General features: G+C 36.8%; 1 protein-coding gene across 8 annotated transcripts in view; it reads left to right on the top strand.

The window, feature by feature from the left end:
- Positions 1-23,970, top strand: part of DMXL2 (Dmx like 2) — a gene marked incomplete at both ends in the record, with an annotated part of 156,026 nt that overhangs the window by 98,542 nt on the left and 33,514 nt on the right. For 6 of the 8 annotated variants that reach the window (XM_080809424.1, XM_080809422.1, XM_080809425.1 and 3 more), the window contains 7 exons: positions 2,592-2,819; positions 4,513-6,189; positions 8,967-9,077; positions 13,049-13,218; positions 16,417-16,514; positions 16,937-17,102; positions 19,124-19,388. In XM_080809424.1, coding sequence (XP_080665550.1) covers positions 2,592-2,819; positions 4,513-6,189; positions 8,967-9,077; positions 13,049-13,218; positions 16,417-16,514; positions 16,937-17,102; positions 19,124-19,388 — 2,715 coding nt within the window. The remainder of the gene's footprint in view (positions 1-2,591; positions 2,820-4,512; positions 6,190-8,966; positions 9,078-13,048; positions 13,219-16,416; positions 16,515-16,936; positions 17,103-19,123; positions 19,389-23,970) is intronic. The other 2 variants (XM_080809427.1, XM_080809428.1) reach the window with 2 other exon arrangements.

Genomic DNA, 23,970 nt, shown 5'->3' with positions numbered 1-23,970 from the left:
ATGTACCATTAGCCAACATACAGTACATCATTGGATTTTGATGTAGTATTCAGTGATTCATTAGTTGTGTATAATACCCAGCTCTCATCGCACATCCTGTGTGAGCCTAATTTTCTTGAGGCAGTGGGAATCCAAAAGTTCTTTCAAAGACTTTTAAGTTCATTCTTGGTGTTACATGCTGTTTCACAAAAATGCGAGAGTAGAGTGATCTAAAACCAGCTTGTCAAGAAGAGAATTTTTAACTCACCAGAGAATATAGTATTTTCTAGGGTTGGACACAAAGCCAGGAAAGGTCCTGAAGAGATTAATGGAGGTAGTAATAGATCCTTGTGGTAGGACAGGAAGATTGTGATACCTTCTGTCCCCACTGTGTATGAGGGAAATTTCCCACTGGTATTCCCCTAGATCCAGGTTTAGTGTAGAGTTTCTTGCTTACTCTGTTTCTGTTAGCAGTAAAAGATTACGAACAATATGACAGTAGAAGCAAACAAATAATATGCCCTCTTCAACTATGAAAGCTCTATCTTTTGGTTCTAACATTCACAGCAGATTTAGTGTAGTGTATGCTGTCATTCACAGCTAATACTTGAATTTATCAGTATGTTGAAAATCTGGGCTGAGAATGAAATGATAGACTTAAATTTAGGTGGGAAAGGAACATATTGACTACCTCTAAGGTAGTCTGAGATAAGTGCTTTAAACATGTGAGACAGACATTATCCCCAGTTTACTAATGGAATAAATATTAAGTAACTTGATCAAGTCCCACATCTAGTTTGTCATAGGACCAAGTTTCATATCAGGTTTTTCTGTCTCTAAGGCCTTTGCTTTTTCCCCCTGCTCTTATTTTCTTTCTTAGCATGAGAATAATACATTAGGAAAGTGCTTGGTTTACAGGAGGAGAAGTAATACAGCTTGACCTTATTTTGCAGATGAGAAAATAGCCAGAGATGGTGAAGTGCCTTGACTGAGGAGACAATCTAGTTAGTGATAGGGCCAGGAGTAGTACTTCTTTCTGCTGCGTACTTGTGGAAGTTTGTAGTCCTATTCCATTTTGTGGAAAATGTTTACATAAAGTAGATTGATACATTTAACATCCACCAGGAGCAACAGGGGATTACTCAGTATCTCTTACTATTCTGATGCTTCTTGAGATATACAAAGCAAGCACCATCCTTGCCCTTCATAAATTCATAGTCTAATGGGGGGGGAGACAGGCCCACAAATATAAATGTAATTCAAAGTGTCCCTCACATGTAGCAGAAGCACAGATAACTGAATCTGCTTAGAGATTTATATTCCACTCTTATGTGAAAGCTGGAACACTTGGGAAGATCAGATCGATATCCATACCCCCCCGCCCTTTTTTTGTGGTACAAAAGGTGATTTTATTATAACATGAGGAAAGGACCCATGGGCAGAAAGCGCTGCCCTAGGGTTGTGAGGGGTGACTGATTATATACTTCTGAGTTTGTGGAGGGAGGGGTGATAGAGATAATGTACGTTTCTGAGGAATTAAGGAATTTTGAAGCAAGGGTTTTAGGACATTGGGGGGCTCACTGCTGTTAAGGTTACTTTTAGTCTTTAATAAAACATAAATATTAAGGCATTAAGGCGGCCTTGAGTTCCTTGAGGAAGGTCATGATCTGCGTATTTCAGATATCTATCCGTGGGCTGCAAGCCAGTCAGCTAACACCATCTTAAATTTGTTTAGAACTTTTATTTTTCTGTATTTGTTTTTGAAATCATCTTGTTGAAGGGCTTGGTAGTCAGGAGGCTGGTATTTTAGTGTCTTCCTTGCCACTAGCTAGTTATATTACTATAGGAAAATCAGTAAGCTCTCTAAACTTAAATTCTTTCAGCCATGACGTGAGGTAACTTAAATTCTTTCTTCTATGATGTGAGGTAATACCTTGCTGTTTCTCAAAGTTTGATTCATAATGCTCTGTTTCAGAAACACCTGGGCAACTTATTAATGCAGATTTCTGGGGTCTACCCCAAAACAACTGAATCAGTCTTCCTGTGGTGGAGGCCCAGGAATCTGCATGGTAACAAGTTTCTCCTCAAGCTTTTGGTACTTTATAAAGATGTATTTATTTATTTTAGAGAGAGAAAATGCACACTTTTGTGCTAGTGCATGAGTAGTGCATGAGTAGGGGGGTGGGGGGCGGAGGGGCAGAGGGAGAGAATCCCCAAGCTGACTCCCCACTGAGCACGGAGTCTGACCAATGGCTGGATCCCCTGACCCATGAGATCATGACCTGAGCTGAAACCAAGAGTCAGATGCTTGATCGACTGAGCCACCCAGACACTCCAAGCTTTTGATGCTTTTTAAAGGTTGAAAACATTGGAGGAAATAACTTGAGATTTTTTTCTAGTTTTTACATGTTGCAGTTAAGTGTCTTTGATGGAGTTGGTGATGATAAGAATAAAAGGGGGAAAAAAAGTCTGTCAAGGTAACTCAGCAAGTTTGAAAATTGACCTTGTCTCCAAAGTACTTTTAAAAAACTGTTTCTTAATGATGACAAGGTATTATTCTAGCTAACATATATAGTGATGGTTGTAATGTATTTCATAATTTATCTTCAAAGCTAAACCTTCAGAAGGCTTTTCATCAGAGAGTCTACTTTCAGTCCCTGGACAGAAGAATGTAGACTCTTCTCCAGAAACCTCTCCTAGTGTGAGCCCCATGCCACACTCTGCCTCAATTGCCAATCTACAAACTGCTAGCAAACTTATTCTGAGTTCTAGACTGGTCTACAGCCAACCTCTTGATCTCCCAGAAGGAGTTGAAGTAATAAGAGCAACACCTTCTGCAGGTAAGGTAGCTTGAAGAGTGGGCAGTTGTAGCTCAGAGTGGCCTTCAGTGGGTAAAATGGATGAACCCTCCTGAAATATGTGTAATGTGGACAATTGTAATTTTCTAGTAATGATGTACCTGTTTAGAAACATGTCTTTATTGGAAAGTTTCCTATGATAAATGTAATCAGCCTGACAGAAAATGATATGTTTTAATGTGAAGTTTCTTGCCTGCACTATGATTTCTTATAAATAGGAATAATATGGCAGTACAATTGCAAAGAACAGATGTGTTCATTGGCAAATCACTCAAGTTTTTTTTAAGTTGAGGCAGTTCATCCACTTTGTACTAATCCCATATTACGTTTATTAAATATGTTTGAGCAGGAGTTGGCAGGTACTGTGGGGAAAATACGTAAGATACAAGATTATAGTTTGGCTAGCCTAAATGGTACTGAATTTAACAAGGCAGGTAAGATCGTTGGGAGAGCAGTTGTATTTAAAATGATCTGTCACTTACAGAACTATAATTAAAGAGTTCCTGGAATAGTATTTTTGGGAAATGAAATTGTAGCTTCAAGACTGGTGAATGATTTTCAGTATGAGGCTTCTTTTATTCATCTGCAAGATAGGTTTGAACTCAGAGTTGGAAAGATCACATTAATCGTTTACTCTGGGCTTTTGAGGCAGGTGCAGATCTGGGCGAGTTTTTAGTCTTTCAAAGTGTTTGGAAAGTTTGAGATATACCCAGGTTTATCAGAAATATATATATATGTGTGTATATATATATATAAAATAAATTATATAATATATAATATATAATATAATATATAATAATATAATATATTGTTTATATATTATATATATAATAAATTATATATATAATAAATTATATATTGCAGAGGCTTTGTACATACTTTACTTGACAGTAACACTCCAAGGGAAGTAGTAACATGGTCCCTAATATTTAGATGGAAAATGATGAGATGTGGAAGTGGCTTTCCCAGTGTTATGGAGTTATTAATGGACTAGAACCTGAATCCAGGTCTTCTGACCCCAGTCCTAATCGCTGTTACTCCTCACGTTATAGTTGACAGTGGATGAGTTATAGTTGATAGTTGGTGAGCAGTCTTTGGCAGTCAGGAATAAATATGAGTATTTGAATTACCCTTATTAAAAATGGTGAGACTTAGTAGTTTGTTTAGCTCTCTGAAAACATTTTGATGGTAGGGGCAGATTTAGGGTCTGAATTATTCAGGGGCGGGTTAGGGGAATTTGAATGGGAAACTATAGTGAAAACTTAAGCATCTCTGATGAAAGTCATGACAAGTGGAGACTGTAAGTCCAGTGAGGCATGTGGTGAAGACATATGTAAGTTACAACAGGTAACAGATTTAGGGATAACGGGTTGCCTTGTTTTACTGTGTTTGAGTTTTATTTCATGGAATAGTCACCTCATTTAAACTTAATCACCTAAAAACCAATTAAGTGATTATTACTGCATATTTTGATTCCACCAATGGGCTGTTCAGAGCTTGTATAGATAATATCTTGGCCAATGGATGCTTAGTGTAAAGCAGTAGTTAAGGGGGGTTTGCAGAATTATAATAAAGAAGCTTATAGTGGCTTTGGATTTAATCACATTGTAAAACTTAATTGTTAACATTTTATTTTGTGGTTGTTATCATGACTATCTGCTTTTTCTTTTTTAAGGCCATCTGAGTTCTTCTTCGATTTATCCGGTGTGCCTTGCCCCTTATTTAGTGGTTACAACTTGTTCTGACAATAAAGTACGCTTCTGGAAGTGTAGTATGGAAACCAACCTGCAGTGCCAAAGCGATGAGAAGGAAACTTACCATTGGAGGAGATGGCCCTTGATGAATGATGAAGGAGAAGATAACAGCAGTACAGTGAGCATTGTGGGAAGACCCGTTGCTGTTAGCTGTTCATACACAGGCCGCCTTGCTGTGGCTTACAAACAACCTGTCCACCACAATGGTTTTGTTTCTAAAGAATTTTCCATGCATGTTTGCATCTTTGAATGTGAATCTACGGGAGGATCAGAATGGGTTTTAGAGCAAACAATTCATCTTGATGATTTGGTCAAGGTTGGCAGTGTACTTGATTCGAGGGTCAGTGTTGACAGTAATCTGTTTGTGTACAGCAAATCAGATGCGCTTTTGAGCAAGGATAGATACCTTATTCCAAATATCAAACATTTAGTACATTTGGACTGGGTTTCAAAAGAAGATGGCTCCCACATTCTCACAGTGGGGGTTGGTGCTAATATCTTCATGTATGGACGGCTCTCAGGAATTGTGACTGAGCAAATCAATAGTAAGGATGGAGTGGCTGTCATTACTTTACCACTAGGTGGTAGTATCAAGCAAGGAGTTAGGTCAAGATGGGTTCTTCTTCGATCTATAGACTTGGTGTCATCTGTGGATGGTACACCTTCGCTGCCTGTTTCTCTCTCCTGGGTGAGAGACGGGATATTGGTGGTGGGCATGGATTGTGAAATGCACGTGTATGCACAGTGGAAGCACGCGGTCAAATTTGGAGACATTGAAGCTGATAGTCCTGATGCAGAAGAGACAGCAATACAAGATCATTCTGCCTTTAAATCTAATATGTTATCAAGAAAAAGTATTGTTGAAGGCACAGCTATTGCTGATGATGTGTTTTGCTCACCAACTGTGGTTCAGGATGGCGGCTTATTTGAGGCCGCACATGTACTTTCCCCTACTCTCCCTCAGTATCATCCAACTCAGCTGTTAGAATTGATGGATTTAGGGAAAGTTCGAAGGGCTAAAGCTATTCTCTCTCATTTAGTGAAATGCATTGCAGGTGAAGTTGCAATAGTTAGAGACGCTGATGCTGGAGAAGGGACTAAGCGACATCTTTCCCGAACCATTAGTGTAAGTGGCAGTACGGCGAAGGATACGGTCACCATAGGAAAGGATGGCACTCGAGATTATACCGAAATAGATTCTATTCCTCCGCTACCATTATATGCACTGCTTGCTGCGGATCAGGACACAACCTACAGAATTTCAGAAGAGAGTACGAAAATACCCCAGAGCTTTGAAGATCATACCAAAAGTGAACCAGAAGATCAGTATTCAGAGCTGTTCCAAATCCAGGATATAACCACAGATGATATAGATTTAGAGCCAGAACAGAGAGAAAGCAAATCAAAAGTAATAAATCTTTCTCAGTATGGACCTGCTTACTTTGGCCAAGAACATGCTAGGGTTCTTTCAAGTCACCTTATGCACTCAAGTCTACCAGGCCTTACCCGTTTGGAGCAGATGTTCCTCGTGGCTTTGGCTGATACTGTGGCCACCACCAGCACAGAGCTTGACGAAAACAGAGATAAGAGTTACTCAGGTAAATATTCCCACTGAAATTTACAAGGTTACCATGCATAGAACCATTTGTATAATGTATGCAATGACTCACATATTAAGTTGCAGTCTTTCTTGAAACCTTGCAGTGAAAAGAACTCTCTAGTAGACAATTACTGTTTGTAGATAATTACAATCATAATATGATTAATTGTGAAAGAAAAGACCGTTGGGATAGGCTATGACTTGCACATATGACGTCATGGATTTGTGATATCTGTGTGCGTTCTCACATGAGATTTTACACTGAAAGCTTTGTGTTACTTTAGATCTATGTAGTCTTGTTTTTTCAAACATAGTGACTCCTATGGCTTATTTTAGTTTTTATTTTACTTTTAGTAATAATAGTGGCTCACTTGATAATTTTACTATTGAACCATGAGGCTTATAGGGATCTCATGATCTCAACTTGTTCATCTTCCCATTGTAGATATAAATTTTTTTTTTTTTACAATTACCTAATTTTCTCTGAAACGTCTCTTGAGGAAGAGGTTTTAATACATTTTACTATAATGTGTGTCTTGATTAATTTGCTCTATAACCAGAACATTTTTGGCTGTCTCCTTAAACTAGATTCCATTTTCTTTTATGCAGATAGTTGAAGGTAATGGTGTTGCTTGTAAATGATGGCATTAGCCAAGGAAACTGAAAATTATTGATCATTCATTCATTCAGTAAATATTGTGGAGGAGTGAACAGTTGCTATATGCCAGGCACTTTATGTACTTTATCATACTTAATTGTCACAACAATCTAGGTAGGTAGCTGTTATTATACTAAATTTTATAGATGAAGACACTGATCCTTAGGGAGATTAAGTGACATACAAGGTCATGTAGGTAGTAAGTGGCAGAACTGGGGTTCCTATGTGGATACCTCATTGCCTCCCAACCCGTACTCTCACTATTTCACAAGATTTCTAAATTTGAGGGGAAAAGACTATTCCTCAAAGCTAGCTGGAATGTATCTCTTCATATAGATTTCTATCCTTAAAATATATCCCCCAGATTTTCTCTTTGTAGATTAAAATAACTAGAGACTTCAGAAGCTTTTGACTGTGACCTATTTTCCAAACATGTTAATTAAAACAAATCCTAATGATTATGAGGTGGCGTATTCAGTAGAGCAGGATTCTCCCCATAATAGTCTTAATGAAGCCTTTGTTGAAAACTTTAGAGTTTTTACTCTGAGGTATCAAGAAAATAGGCCACAATCCATGAAAAATGTTTTAAACTTTCTGATTCAGAACTATATGATTGGCAGGGCAGTATCAAAATGGCTCATCCTGGTCGCGGTGCCCTTTCATGAGATGGCTAAGGCAGGAATTAATGTCTCCATTTCACAGGTGGGAAACTGAAGCTCCGAGTTTAAGTATGTTGCACGTCTCAGTCAGTGGATTCTAAGTAAAAGGCGAAAGATTTATGTGATCTGAAGAGAAACCAGAGTATAGTGGATTCTAAGTAAATGAATTCTTCCCAGTGGAATTAAAGGCTTTCCTGACTCTGCTTTCTCTCGCACCCCATATTCCAGTCTTTGGACACATGCTACCAGTTCTCCCATATCCAGGATCCAGTCATTTCTCACCGCTCCTCCTATGGCCATTCCAGTCAGGTCACTGTCCCTTCCTGCCTGGTTATAGACAAAGTCTCCAACACTGCTTGGTTCTGGTCACCTCAGTCTGTTCTCCCACCTACACCAGTGGCTTACTATCTCACTTTAGAGTAGAAGCCAGACCCACCGCTCCTCCTATGGCCATTCCAGTCAGGTCACTGTCCCTTCCTGCCTGGTTATAGACAAAGTCTCCAACACTGCTTGGTTCTGGTCACCTCAGTCTGTTCTCCCACCTACACCAGTGGCTTACTATCTCACTTTAGAGTAGAAGCCAGACCCCTACGGAGGTCCACCAGGCACCATGTGATCTCCGTTCATTTTCACTGACCTCCTTGTGTCCCAGAAAGACCCTGGACACATTCCTGTCTCAAGGTCTTCGCACATTTTGTTTCCTCTGTGTGGAATGTTCGTTTTTCCAAATTTATGCCCGGCATAATTTGAGAATTTAAAACATTTTGTTTTCTTCTAGAAAATATTATTTGATTTAACATTCTTAGTACTTCCTAAGTGGCAGTTACTGTGCTGGGTGCTGTTCAGACTTTTGGATTGCTTTCCTCCAACAGTGGCTATAATTTTAATTAAACTCACCACACTTCATACCTTTGCACAACTTTTAAATAGGAGTGAGTTTGTGAAATTAGGTTAAGGTTCAAACTTAGCTTTGTAAAACTAGCCTAGGGAATTGGATTTTAAATCTTTCATAGTACTGTATATCAGTTGAGCTAACCAGACTAGAAAATATTATCTTTTTTATTAATAATAATAATAAGCAAGTGATTTCATTTTATATATGTAATTCCTGTGTTTTAAATCTGTCTGACTTCAAATAGGAAATACTTCTTAAGATTGTACCTAGCTCACTGTAGTTAATATATTTTTTTATTGGATTTCAAGATTTCATTTATTATGAGTAGCTGTAAGTACTGTTGTTACCTGTATATTTTCCTCATTTTTCATTTGGGAGTTTTAGTATTTACAAATATTTTTTGCAAAGACATTTTTTTAATAAAGATATTCAAGTGTTGACAAAGGAATACACTCAAATGTATATTTTGTGTAAATTGTTATTGTTGAATTTAATGCTTATTTCCTAATTTTTTATTGGTTTGTGACCTTTTTCCTGAAACATATTTTCTGTTTGCTTTGCAGGAAGAGACACACTAGACGAGTGTGGTTTGAGATACTTACTAGCTATGCGTTTGCACACATGCCTTTTGACATCGCTGCCTCCTTTATACCGAGTACAGCTACTTCATCAAGGTATTTAACTGCTTGTTTGAAACTTTGCAAGATTTTTATTTCATATTGAAATGAAATATTTGTATGTATATTTGGGTAGAAGAATTAGCTAAGTCATTGTATGCATTCTTATCATTAGTCTTAAGACCTTCCTGTCACATGGTGCCCACTTACCCTTCTTCTGTGCCTCTTTCAGCTCTATTCTGTGACTTTGGCTCTTTTCTCTGTTTCTCAGACTTTACTCACTAAAGTCGCAGTAGTTTAGGAGTAAACCTGGTATGCCTAAGGCCATAAAAGTGGCCCTGAATTTCTTTGACATCTGATATCTTTTTTAAAAAAATTATGTGAATTTTGCCCTATGTTTTATTATTTCTGTTTATTTTAATATAAGCATTATAAGTCCTGTACTCACAAGTAAAGCTGATGTTTTGGGAATATGTGCCAGATAGCAATCCAGTAGATTTGCATACTTGTAGCATACTGACACACATGCTGATTTGCGGTGTAAGGATTTATGTCAGCCCCCTGATTTACAGATTAAAAAACTGAAACTAGGGACACCTGGGTGGCTCAGTTGGTTAAGTGCTGCTTTTCACTCAGGTCATGATCCCAGAGTCCTGGGATCAAGCCCCACATCGGGCTCCCTGCTCTGTGGGAAGCCTACTTCTCCCTCTGCCTCTTCCTGCCTCCCTGTCTGTTTCTCTTGAGCTGTCTATTGTGAATAAATAAATAAAATCCTTTAAAAAATAAAATAGTGAAAAACTGAAACTATAAAGTGACCTGCCCAAGATATAGGGCTATTTATTAATATAAGTTGGCATTAGAATCCCAGTCCAGTGCAGTCTTCATTAGACTATGTTCCTTTTGAAACCAGGCTCCTGGACACAGCCTCATAAATAATGCTTTAGTATTGTAGGAACTAGAATACCAGGCTTTATAATTTGTTGTTCTTACCCATAGCACTTACCCTTCACCCTCATAAATGTTCTTTGAAAATAAAATTCTAAACAGCTGTCTGATATTCTATCATGTTTCTAAACTATGTTTCATCTATCTAGTCCTTTATTTGTGAAACAGATTTGGCTGGTTTTCTATTTGAATGATCACTGTAATGAATGACCTTATAACTCTGCATACAAATATTCATGTATATATCTGATTATTTCCTCATATTACTTTTCCAACAGTGGAATTAATGAGTCAGAGGGCTTGAAAGTTCTTATTAACTCTTTTTTTTTGAGGTAGTTGTTTGTTTTTATTTTTAATGTTTCAGTCAACACTTGGTTGCCAGATCAATATTCTAAATTCTGAACATAACTGTATCTTAGTATTTTTTTATTCAAGTATAATTAATATACAGTGTAGTTTCAAGTGTACAATACAATGAATCATCAATTCTGTACATTTTTCAGTGTTCATCAAGATAAATGTACTCTTAATCCCTGTCCTGTTTCTCCCATCTGCCCATCCACCTCCCCTCCAGCAACCACCAGTTCACTATATTTAAGAGTGAAATTTCCTAAGGCTTGATGAGTATTGCCCCAGACAGAAACACTGTACTCATTTACATTCCTGGAAATAGTGTTCGATGGTTCCAAAACCTAACCCATTGTGGACTTGATATTACCATTTTAAACAATCTGTGCCATTTGGTTAGGTTTAAAAAAAATGGTATCTAGAGGTTAGGTTTAAAAAAATGGTATCTAAAACTTTAGTTTTAAATAATAGATGGTACTGAATCACTTATTGACAATTGTGGAATTGAAAATTCCATTTTCCCTTTGATAACAGTTAAAACACTGGGCATAAGTGACTGCTATTATAAATGATGATCTTAGGAAGAGTTTTCAGGGGAAAAGTTCAGTAGATGGGATACAGATAGAAAGGCTAAGAAGAACAGAGGAAAACTGCAAAGAATAGCCTGTTACTAGTAGGCAAAAAATAAATAAGTAAATAACTATCTGTTGGTGCCCCTGTTCTTTTTCTTCTTCTTCTTCTTTTTTTTTTTTTTTTGAAGATTTTATTTATTTGATAGAGATCACAAGTAGGCAGAGAGGCTGGGGGGACGGGAAGCAGGCTCCCTGCTTGAGCAGGGAGCCCAGTGTGGGGGCTCAATCCCAAGACCCTGAGATCATGACCTGAGCTGAAAGCAAGAGGCTTAACCCGTTGAGCCACCCAGGCACCCTGTTATTTTTTTCCTTAATACATATACATATATATATATATGTATGTATTTTTTTTTTGTATTAAGCTATGGAGCAGGTCACCTTAAACTCTGTAGTTATGATTTTTTAATCTGTAAAATAGGGGGCTGATATAAATCCTTGTATCTCAAATCAGGGTGTGTGGCAGTACGCTACAAGTATGCAAATCTACTGGATTATCTGGCACATATTCCCGAAACATCAGCTTTACTTGTGAGTACATGACTTACAATGCAATGCTTATATTAAAATAAACATAAATAGTTAGGCTTCCAAATACATTCACTGCTCTTTTAAGCTTCTGAACCTAATTCCCCTGACATACCTGTTTGTTTTCTGTTTCTGCTTAATCATACCAAAAATTTAATCACATTTCATTTAAGGATACAGAATGTAATATATTTTATATTATTCTTTATATTATAAATGTGCTTTTAGCAAAGGTATACTGTGTGCATTGCTATGTAATAGCAACTTCTAAAGCAAAGTGTCAGTTATTTGATGTAGTGATTATTTCTTAAATCAGGCAAAGATTTAAAAATTAATCTGCCTTTTAGGTTATGAAAAACTACTAATTGGTGTTAGTAAATTTTGACCATTTTTCCTTAAATTTATGGTGGCAGTCAAGGCTTGTGGCACTGATTTTTTTTTTTTTTTAATGCTCTGATTTCAGGCACAATTGTATAGAAATGTTAGCAATGGGAAATTTAAAAAAACTTAAGATTATTATTCAAAATGGTCATAATAGTTTTTCCTTTTATACCTTCTAAAGGAACTGTTGTGAAGCAGTAGTGATTAGAAAATCTTTAACTATATTGGAAGTCTATATAGTAGTTGTTAATGAAAAAATTACATGTGGTAACACTGATGGTCTTCTAGCCTTGAGAAGCCTGTGCTGTAACGTGACTATCATTGACTTCAGACATGAGGTACAAAATGGGTCCATACAGATGGCTACTTTGAACAGTCTGGCCTCTTTTCTAGTCTCCTCTGGGTACTTCCTGGCATTCCCACTATCTGTCATCAATTTGTGTGTGTCATTTCCCTCGTGTTTCCTCTCCACCTGCTCTAAGTGGAACAAAGTGTTATCAGTAGTTAAACTGTCGATAAACTCCCTTGTACTTCCAAGTCTGATGGCGTTGCCTCTAAATACAACCTAGATTCCTGTCAGTCTTCTACCAGAACAAAAAGAATTTGCCATATACCATCAGTATTAGGCAGCTGTAAACTACTTTTAACCAAGATGCCAAAGGCAAAGGAATGTTGTCTCCTGGCTGTTGTTATTCCCTGCAACTATCTTGAAGGTTAGACCTTACTGTGAAATGATATTTAGCTCCTTGGCCAGAGGGATGAATGGGGCAGTTTTCACTTTTCAGTGCTGGAGGATATGGCCTGCATTGCTGTGAAAAAATACCCAAGGACACAGGCCAAGATATTTTGACTTGACCAGAGCTTTCACTGTTGATAAGTTTGGTGTGTGTACGTATAAATGACTTGATGTGCTAATATCTTTCCTGTGATTAAGTTTTAGTGTCTATATTTTTGCAGAGAAAAAAAGTAAATACTTTGGGAAAAAAGAGATTTTTTGGTTTTGTGTGTTCTGCCATTGCTCTTGTATTTAGAAGCTTATAGTGTAAAGTCCTTGAATGATGACTTTCTTTTACTTTTTTTTTTCTGCTTGAAAATTCTTTCCAGAATGAAAGAATAAATACATGACTATGTGAAAAATTGTTTTGTTCTTTTTTGGTAGAGTTCTGAAAAGGTTATTATTTTGTATTTCTAATTTAGGTGTGTCTACCTGCCATTTTGCCTGGGCTTTTCATTCTGAGGCTGAAGAAGAACTGATAAATATGATTCCGGCAATTCAGAGAGGGGACCCTCAGTGGTCTGAGTTAAGAGCTATGGGAATAGGTTGGTGGGTCAGGAATATTAACACTCTTCGAAGATGTATTGAAAAGGTAACTTTACTTCATTGGAAGCTCAATTAAAAAAAAAATCTTTAAAGGATAAAAGATATTATCTTCCAGAAAATATGTAGTGGGGAATTAGTTTGCACATCTTGAGATCTTGAGAATTTCTTATATAATAATTTTTGGAGATTCCAAAAACTTGACCTTTATAAAATGCCTGTGTAGTATATCAGTTGCCTTTTGCCATATATACTGAGTTTATAATATTTATGGAGTCGCATATTTTTTCAGTTGAAGTGTGTCAACTAGTTGGAGAAAATTCAAAAATCTTTTTTTTTAATTACTTGAAGTTTGCAATGGATGTGAAAAGTACAGCACAGGGAATATAGTCAGTAAGATTATAATAGCATTATATTGTGACAGATGGTGACTGCATTTACTGTGGTGAGCATTATATAATGTGTAGTATTGTCGAATCACTGTTAATACACCTGAAACTGCTTTAACACTGTATATTGATTGTATTTCAGTAACAATATTTACAAAAGAAAATACAAAAATCTAAATTTAGAAAACAAACTTCAGTTCTTATCAGATAGGTACATTATAGATACAAAAATTATTTCTTATATAAAGGATTCTCTGTATGGCTAGGTTAATAAATAGCAAACTTCCTCTGTACACTTAAAATACCATTCAATAAAAGGTTTTGATTTGTGTTCACTTGAAGAATGTATCTATGGCAGCAAATTGAACATGCTATAAAATTTTTTATGACAGGCTTTTGGAATCTTTCTTGGTAGATTCCCTTTAGAAAAAATTTGTTCAATAATTTGCTGGTGGAAGCTGAAAATTCCTTCAGTGTTGCAGAAACAAACCGTTATTGAGCACCTGCTGTGTGCCAGGTTGGTGGTAGTTGCTCTTCACAACTTATTTCATATAATCATCTTACTGGCCCTGCGTGGCCATCTCCATTTCTACCTGATGGACTAGGGCTAGAGAGGTGAGGTAACCCACCCAAGCTCCTGGCATTTGTAAGTGTTAGACTGAGTCTGTGCCTGTTCTACTCTACTGGGGTTAGAAAGGTGGAATTCTCATTATTTACTTGTAGGAGCTCATCAAAATTCCCAGAAGTACAATTAATGATACTACATTTGTGAAGTACAGGTTTATTTCTCCCAAGAGAAATTCATTCCTCTACAGTAGTAGTCATCAGATTTTATTGTCAGAAGAATCATCTGGCAAACTCACTTAAAATGCATATCCTCCAGGCCAATTTTCATTTGGTAGGTTGAGCGTAGCTAGCGATGTGCAGTCTTCATCTCAGCATCCTGAGATTCTGGTGTTCATTGTGGCCCTCGGATCAGTTTGAAATGAGAGCACAGAAGTGTCATTTTCCTGTTACATGCAAAGTTGCCAATAAGATAATCAGTGTTTCTCTCCTCAAAATAGGCACAAATGTAAGAAGGAATTTATTCTCATACCAACCAAGTAATGTAGCTTCAGGTGTATAGGGAAAGTTAATTGTTACAGCATATAAATGACACAGTATCTACATTAAATTTTTTATATTCTGAAGCAATGGAAAAAAGAGGACATATTTTCTCTGAAATGTTTCAGATTTTTGGCTACAAAGATCTCCTTAATTTATTGTCAGCTGTCAGTTGTGTCATATATTTCTGATATGTACATAGGATTTAATTCCACAAGAAAAGTATCTCTTAAAATTGCATCAAAGGGATACATGAACTTTTTGCCTTGAGATATGTATTATAAATCTTTAGCGAAACATGAATAAAAATTTCTCTAAAAATTATTAAACATCAAAATACTAAGTTAAATGATTGAAGACAGAGAAAATATTTAAAAAGAAGGGAAATAAACAGGTATTGAGAATACAGCATTTTCATGATGCAGTTTCCCCGTCTCCCATTCCTTGGTAGTTTTCTGCTTCACCATTAGTCACTGTGAACTAATAAAACATCTGTTGTTTTTTATTGTTCTATCTCTCAGCTTAGTGAGTTGCAGAAGTTATCTAAGTGTCCTTGAAAAATTAATATACTGTCTGTATGGTAATTGTGTTCAAAACAGTATAATTATGTATAATAATGTTATTGGCTTAATTTTTAAACTTAACACTGAGTTGATTGGTTCTGCATGAATTCAGCAACTTTGGCTATGAGCTCTGAGGAGATTAATGAATCATGTGCTCATTAAGACTCTTTGTCATGGAATTTCTAAGAATTGAAATTTGTAAGCTCTTGAAAATAACGGAGCTTCAACCTTCTGTGTTAATTACATGCCAGAAAAAAGGTGTCAGTCTTTAGAATAGTCAAAATTTGATTGGAAAAATACCAGAAAAGAATGTTTCTTTAAAAAGTATGTTTAAGGGGCGCCTGGGTGGCTCAGTGGGTTAAGGCCTCTGCTTTCGGCTCAGGTCATGATCCCGGGGTCCTGGGATCAAGCCCCACATCGGGCTCTCTGCTCAGCGGGGAGCCTGCTTCCCTCCTCTCTCTCTCTCTGCCTGCCTCTCTGTCTACTTGTGAGCTCTCTCTGTCAAATAAATAAATAAAATCTTTAAAAAAAAAAAGTATGTTTAAAAAAACACTGGAACACTCACTTATTTTTGTCTATAGTTATTTACGTGTGTGTATATAATTATTTATTCACAGATGTCTGTATCAGTATGAGTTGAGAGAGCTTTAAATTGTGAAATCACATTGACTATGGAAGTTAGCATTTTAGCTTTTATAAAACATTAAGAAATATAACATTTAATTTTCAAGAAGAAGATCACATCTGTTGAATATTCTGCCTTCTTTTTTGTTTCATGTGGTAGACAGTTTTTTTTACTACCTGGGTTCTAATACCTTTTCTACCCCTTACTGTGTGACCTTAGGCAGATCACTTAACCTCTCTGTGTCTCCATTGCTGCCTTTGTAAAATGGGGATAATCCTCATGGATTGTGGTAATTTAATAAGATAAATAAAAGGAACTTAGACTGGTGCCTGGTACGTGGAAGTAATTAGTAAATTGCTAGTTGCTATTATTATTTTTATTATAATTACTGGCATACAAATAGTTGTTTCTCAGAGCTACTGGAGATTGTGGAATAGAGCCAACTTTTCTCATCTCCATGGTTACTATCAGCGATGTAAGAGCAGGGAAGCATTAACTGTTGGTTAATTGGCTGTAATTCTTTTATCAAATAGTTAATTTAATAGATTATTTTATTTACCATTTAGGTTGCCAAAGCTTCTTTCCAGAGGAACAATGATGCTTTGGACGCTGCGCTGTTCTACCTTTCCATGAAGAAGAAAGCAGTAGTGTGGGGTCTGTTTAGGTAAGTTCCCTCAACAATGAACATGATTGACTGGATGAAGATTGTGCGCAGATATTCTGATGCCAGTGCTTTTGAAAGTACTTAGATACATGAGTGTGATCAGATCAGCTTACTTTTCTGTATCCTGGTTCCTTTATCTGCAAAAAATGGGTATAATATTGGTTCAGTATAACCTAAAGGGTGGGATGTTGTAAAAAAAAAAAGTTGATAAAAGCACTTTGAAAAGTAAACAGTGTGTCCTGTTTATGTATATGCAAGGAGTTTGAGCTTTCCTTACCACAAGTGAAGAGAAGCTTGGTAAGAGATACCTATTACTGAAGTTATTTTAGATGGGTGTTTGAGGTTATTTTCACATGTTCTGCAAAGGATTCAAAATATTTTAGATTTCGCTTAACCACTGATACTTGTGTTCTTGTTTCCAGATCACAGCATGATGAAAAGATGACAACATTTTTTAGCCACAACTTTAATGAAGATAGGTGGCGTAAAGCTGCTTTGAAAAATGCTTTCTCTTTACTTGGAAAACAACGCTTTGAACAATCTGCTGCTTTTTTCTTGTTAGCTGGTTCATTGAAAGATGCCATAGAGGTACAAATAAGAAAACATGCTGTGAGATACTTGTAGGAGATTGAAAACCTGAACACGTTATAAAGTAGACTGATTTTCTTTCTTTCTTTCTTTTTTTTTAGTTTGTGATACTGAAATTTATTTTACTACTTGGATTATAAACTAAATTTTTTAAAAGATTTTATTTGTTTATTTGACAGATCACAAGTAGACAGGCAGGCAGAGAGAGAGGGAGAAGCAGGCTCCCCACTACAGAGAGCCCGATGAGGGGCTCGATCCCAGGACCCTGGGATCATGACCTGAGCGGAAGGCAGAGGCTTAACCTACTGAGCCACCGAAGCGCCCCTAAATTAAATTTTTTTAAATCAGAAAACTTGTGTGTAATAAATTAGGTTACAGATTTGTAAAGCTCATTATAATGTAATTCTACATACTGAATTGCCTTTTTGTTTTTAAAAGATTTTATTTATTTATTTTGAGAGAGCGAGTGAGTAAGAGAGAGCATGAATCCTGGGACTCCAGAATCATGACCTGAGCCAAAGGCAGTCGCTTACCCAACTGAGCCACCCAGGCGCCCTGAATTGCCTTTTTTAAAAAAAATTATGTTCAGTTGGATTGTAATTTTCTGTCCTATGTTTATAAAGACAGAGAATACAGAGAACTGAAATAGTGGTATAGTGATAAACGAAATTATAAATCAATTCAGGGGTGAAACATAAACCAAAAATTTTTATATAGAGAATATTGTATTTCAAGCATATGTATATCAAAAAATGACTAACGAATATTTTCTTCCTAGCCATCTTACGATTCTGAACTATTTGAAGTGTGTATAGGTCACAAGCTCCTTCTCTGGGGTAGATAGGCAGCCACTTTAAGTTCTTTTTTTTCTAAATGGAATTCATAGATAAGGAACTGAAATTGCTATTTGTATTGTTTTGTAATGTAGTTGTCTTAGGTATTGAAAAATGAATGAAGAGGTAAAACTGCATTTTTTGATACATACACCTGGCAGTTGATTATGAGAGAAGTTATAGGGGCACCTGGGTGGCCCAGCTGGTTGAGCGTCTGGCTCTTGATTTAGGTTCAGGTCATGATCTCAGGGTCCTGAGATCGAGTCCCACGTTAGGCTCCATGATCAGTGGACAGTCAGCTTGAGATTGTCCTCCCTCTGACCCTCCTCCCCCTTTCCCCGCTCGCTTATTCTCGCTCATAAATAAATAAATCTTTAAAAAAGAGAGAGAAATTATGAATGTTACCGTTTACTTTTGAGATCTTCCCCCTAAGATACTTACTGTCATTATGAACAATCCATACCAGTGAGGGAAAAATAGAAATAATTGGAAGTAATACATGATAGAAGAAAAAGGAAATATCCAACAAAAAGAAATTCTCTACATTTAGAATTAGTCACATTTTCAAAAATTATCTCTGGTGTATGATTTTTTAAAATAACACATATTTATGATTTTGAAACAGGAAGTTCCAGGTAATCAGGAGAAGAAGAGAAATGTTGATTGAGAGATGCTTTTATTGCCTGAATGACATCAAATTTTCTATATGAGTAATTACATTAGAGTATAAATCAGAGTAAAAATAGAATATATGGCTTTATTTCATATGTTATTTGTTACTTAATTAGAAGGTTCTTTTAAAATAGTAATAGTTGTGTTTATGTGGACATTTGGGAATTAAGAGGAACTGAAATATACAAATTAAAATGTCATAAGTATATTTAATTTTAAATTAGTATTATTAATTTAAATTGACCTAAGTCTGAGGTGATGTTGATATTGGTCTTATGCTTATTTTATAAATGATCTTTCTAGGCCAGAAACTGCTGAGTTCTAGCTTCTTATTCTTTTTATAGCTATTCTTTAATCTCCTATCAGGTAGTCATTTGCTTGAATCACTGTCTCTACCTCTGTACCCCTCCCACCACTGTAAGAGTATAAATGGTAGATTTCAGGATATCAGTGGAGTATTCCATATTGCTAAGTAATTATTATTAAATAAGTATTTCCTAATATTTGAATTTATAGGTATGTCTTGAAAAAATGGAAGATATTCAGCTAGCCATGGTTATTGCCCGTTTGTATGAATCTGAATTTGAGACGTCATCCACTTATATATCCATCCTAAATCAGAAGATTCTGGGTTGCCAGAAGGATGGCTCAGGATTCGATTGCAAAAGATTACATCCTGATCCTTTCCTGCGTAGTCTTGCCTATTGGGTAATGAAAGATTATACCCGAGCTTTGGACACATTATTGGAGCAGACCCCAAAGGAGGATGATGAACATCAAGGTAGGACATTTCTGGGTTTCTCTTTTTTTTTTTTAGGATATTATTTTTAAGTAATTTCTACATCCAGGGTGGGGTTCACACATATGAAAAGAGTCATATGCTATCAACTGAGCCAGCCAAGTGCCCCTCTTTTTCTTTTTTAAAAGAAGGCTGTTTCTGAACTTGAATGTTTATTTAGGAAAAAAAATACAGAACAAAAACCAATTATATTGAACTTAAGCATACATAATGTTTACATATTGTTTCACTCTTTCCATATAATCATACAGCTGGTGTTTTTTTTTGTTTTGTTTTGTTTTTTTTATAAACATATAATGAATTTTTATCCCCAGGGGTACAGGTCTGTGAATCACCAGGTTTACACATTTCACAGCACTCACCATAGCACATACCGTCCCCAGTGTCTACCACCCCACCCCCCTTTCCCAAGCCCCCTCCCCTCAGCAGCCCTCAGTTTGTTTTGTGAGATTAAGAGTCACTTATGGTTTGTCTCCCTCCCGATCCCATCTTGTTTCATTTATTCTTTTCCTACCCCCCAAACCCCCCATGTTGCATCTCCACTTCCTCATATCAGGGAGATCATATGATAGTTGTCTTTCTCCAACTGACTTATTTCACTAAGCATGGTACCCTCTAGTTCCATCCACGTTGTCACAAATGGCAAGGTTTCATTTCTTTTGATGGCTGCATAGTATTCCATTGTGTATATATACCACATCTTCTTTATCCATTCATCTGTTGATGGACATCTAGGTTCCTTCCATAGTTTGGCTATTGTAGACATTGCTGCTATAAACATTCGGGTGCACGTGCCCCTTCAGATCACTACGTTTGTATCTTTAGGGTAAATACCCAGTAGTGCAATCGCTGGGTCATAGGGTAGTTCTATTTACAACTTTTTGAGGAATCTCCATGCTGTTTTCCAGAGTGGTTGCACCAGCTTGCATTCCCACCAACAGTGTAGGAGGGTTCCCCTGTCTCCGCAGCCTCACCAGCATCTGTCATTTCCTGACTTGTTAATTTTAGTCATTCTGACTGGTGTGAGGTGATATCTCATTGTGGTTTTGATTTGTATTTCCCTGATGCCGAGTGATGTGGAGCACTTTTTCATGTGTCTGTTGGCCATCTGGATGTCTTCTTTGCAGAAATGTCTATTCATGTCCTCTGCCTGTTTCTTGATTGGATTATTTGTTCTTTGGGTGTTGAGTTTGCTAAGTTCTCTATAGATTTTGGACACTAGCCCTTTATCTGATATGTTGTTTGCAAATATCTTCTCCCATTCTGTCAGTCGTCTTTTGGTTTTGTTAACTGTTTCCTTTGCTGTGCAAAAGCTTTTGATCTTGATGAAATCCCAATAGTTCATTTTTGCCCTTGCTTCCCTTGCCTTTGGCAATGTTCCTAGGAAGAAGTTGCTACGGCTGAAGTCGAAGAGGTTGCTGCCTGTGTTCTCCTCAAGGATTTTGATGGATTCCTTTCTCACATTGAGGTCCTTCATCCATTTTGAGTCTATTTTCGTGTGTGGTGTAAGGAAATGGTCCAATTTCATTCTTCTGCATGTGACTGTCCAATTTTCCCAACTCCATTTATTGAAGAGGCTGTCTTTTTTCCATTGGACATTCTTTCCTGCTTTGTTGAAGATTAGTTGACCATAGAGTTGAGGGTCTATTTCTGGGCTCTCTATTCTGTTCCATTGATCTATGTGTCTGTTTTTGTGCCAGTACCATACTGTCTTGATGATGACAGCTTTGTAATAGAGCTTGAAGTCTGGAATTGTGATGCCACCCACTTTGGCTTTCTTTTTCAGTATTCCTTTGGCTATTCGAGGTCTTTTCTGGTTCCATATAAATTTTAGGATTATTTGTTCCACTTCTTTGAAAAAAATGGGTGGGATTTTGATAGGGATTGCATTAAATGTGTAGATTGCGTTTGGTAGCATAGACATTTTCACAATATTTGTTCTTCCAATCCAGGAGCATGGAACATTTTTCCATTTCTTTGTGTCTTCCTCAATTTCTTTCGTGAGTACTTTATAGTTTTCTGAGTATAGATTCTTAGCCTCTTTGGTTAGGTTTATTCCTAGGTATCTTATGGTTTTGGGTGCAATTGTAAATGAGATTGACTCCTTAATTTCTCTTTCTTCTGTCTTGTTGTTGGTATAGAGAAATGCAACTGATTTCTGTGCATTGATTTTATATCCTGACACGTCACTGAATTTCTGTACAAGTTCTAGCAGTTTTGGAGTGGAGTCTTTTGGGTTTTCCACATATAGTATCATATCATCTGCAAAGAGTGATAGTTTGACTTCTTTGCCGATTTGGATGCCTTTAATTTCTTTTTGTTGTCTGATTGCTGAGGCTAGGACTTCTAGTACTATGCTGAACAGCAGTGGTGTTAACGGACATCCCTGCCGTGTTCCTGACCTTAGCAGAAAAGCTTTCAGTTTTTCTCCATTGAGAATGATATTTGCTGTGGGTTTTTCATAGATGGCTTTGATAATATTGAGGTATGTGCCCTCTATCCCTACACTTTGAAGAGTTTTGATCAGGAAGGGATGCTGTACTTTGTCAAATGCTTTTTCAGCATCTATTGAGAGTATCATATGGTTCTTGTTCTTTCTTTTATTAATGTGTTGTATCACATTGATTGATTTGTGGATGTCGAACCAACCTTGCAGCCCTGGAATAAATCCCACTTGGTCGTGGTGAATAATCCTTTTAATGTACTGTTGAATCCTATTGGCTAGTATTTTGGTGAGAATTTTTGCATCTGTGTTCATCAAGGATATTGGTCTGTAATTCTCTTTTTTGATGGGATCCTTGTCTGGTTTTGGGATCAAGGTGATGCTGGCCTCATAAAATGAGTTTGGAAGTTTTCCTTCCATTTCTATTTTTTGGAACAGTTTCAGGAGAATAGGAATTAATTCTTCTTTAAATGTTTGTTAGAATTCCCCCGGGAAACCGTCTGGCCCGGGGCTTTTGTTTGTTTGGAGATTTTTGATGACTGTTTCAATCTCCTTACTGGTTATGGGTCTGTTCAGGTTTTCTATTTCTTGCTGGTTCAGTTGTGGTAGTTTATATGTCTCTAGGAATGCATCCATTTCTTCCAGATTGTCAAATTTGTTGGTGTAGAGTTGCTCATAATATGTTCTTATAATTGTATTTCTTTGGTGTTGGTTGTGATCTTTCATCTTTCATTCATGATTTTATTTATTTGGGTCCTTTCTCTTTTCTTTTTGATAAGTCTGGCCAAAGGTTTATCAATCTTATTAATTCTTTCAAAGAACCAGCTCCTAGTTTCGTTGATTTGTTCTATTGTTTTTTTGGTTTCTATTTCATTGATTTCTGCTCTGATCTTTATGATTTCTCTTCTCCTGCTGGGTTTAGGCTTTCTTTCTTGTTGTTTCTCCAGCTCCTTTGGGTGTAGGGTTAGGTTGTGTATTTGAGACCTTTCTTGTTTCTTGAGAAAGGCTTGTACCGCTATATATTTTCCTCTCAGGACTGCCTTTGCTGTGTCCCACAGATTTTGAACCGTTGTGTTTTCATTATCATTTGTTTCCATGAATTTTTTCAATTCTTCTTTAATTTCCTGGTTGACTCATTCATTCTTTAGAAGGATGCTGTTTAGTCTCCATGTGTTTGGGTTCTTTCCAAATTTCCTCTTGTGATTGAGTTCTAGCTTCAGAGCACTGTGGTCTGAAAATATGCAGGGAATGATCCCAATCTTTTGATATTGGTTGAGACCTGATTTATGACCCAGGATGTGATCTATTCTGGAGAATGTTCCCTGTGCACTAGAGAAGAATGTGTATTCTGTTGCTTTGGGATGAAATGTTCTGAATATATCTGTGATGTCCATCTGGTCCAGTGTGTCATTTAAGGCCTTTATTTCCTTGTTGATCTTTTGCTTGGATGATCTGTCCATTTCAGTGAGGGGAGTGTTAAAGTCCCCTACTATTATTGTATTATTGTTGATGTGTTTCTTTGATTTTGTTATTAATTGGTTTATATAGTTGGCTGCTCCCCCGTTAGGGGCATAGATATTTAAAATTGTTAGATCTTCTTGTTGGACAGACCCTTTGAGTATGATATAGTGTCCTTCCTCATCTCTTATTATAGTCTTTGGCATAAAATCTAATTGATCTGATATAAGGATTGCCATCCCAGCTTTCTTCTGATATCCATTAGCATGGTAAATTGTTTTCCACCCCCTCACTTTAAATCTGGAGGTGTCTTCAGGTCTAAAATGAGTTTCTTGTAGGCAGCATGTTGATGGGTTTTGTTTTTTTATCCATTCTGATACCCTGTGTCTTTTGATTGGGGCATTTAGCCCATTAACATTCAGGGTAAGTATTGAGAGATAGGAATTTAGTGCCATTGTATTGCCTGTAAGGTGACTATTACTCTATATTGTCTCTGTTCCTTTCTACTACTTTTAGGCTCTCTCTTTGCTTAGAGGACCCCTTTCAATATTTCCTGTAGAGCTGGTTTGGTGTTTGCAAATTCTTTCAGTTTTTGTTTGTCCTGGAAGCTTTTTATCTCTCCTTCTATTTTCAGTGATAGCCTATCTGGATAGAGTATTCTTG

Source organism: Martes martes, assembly GCF_963455335.1.
Source record: "Martes martes genome assembly, chromosome: 7".
Taxonomy (NCBI): Eukaryota; Metazoa; Chordata; class Mammalia; order Carnivora; family Mustelidae; genus Martes; species Martes martes.
Note: the sequence above shows the minus strand (reverse complement) of the source record. Positions and strands in the feature narration are given on the sequence as shown.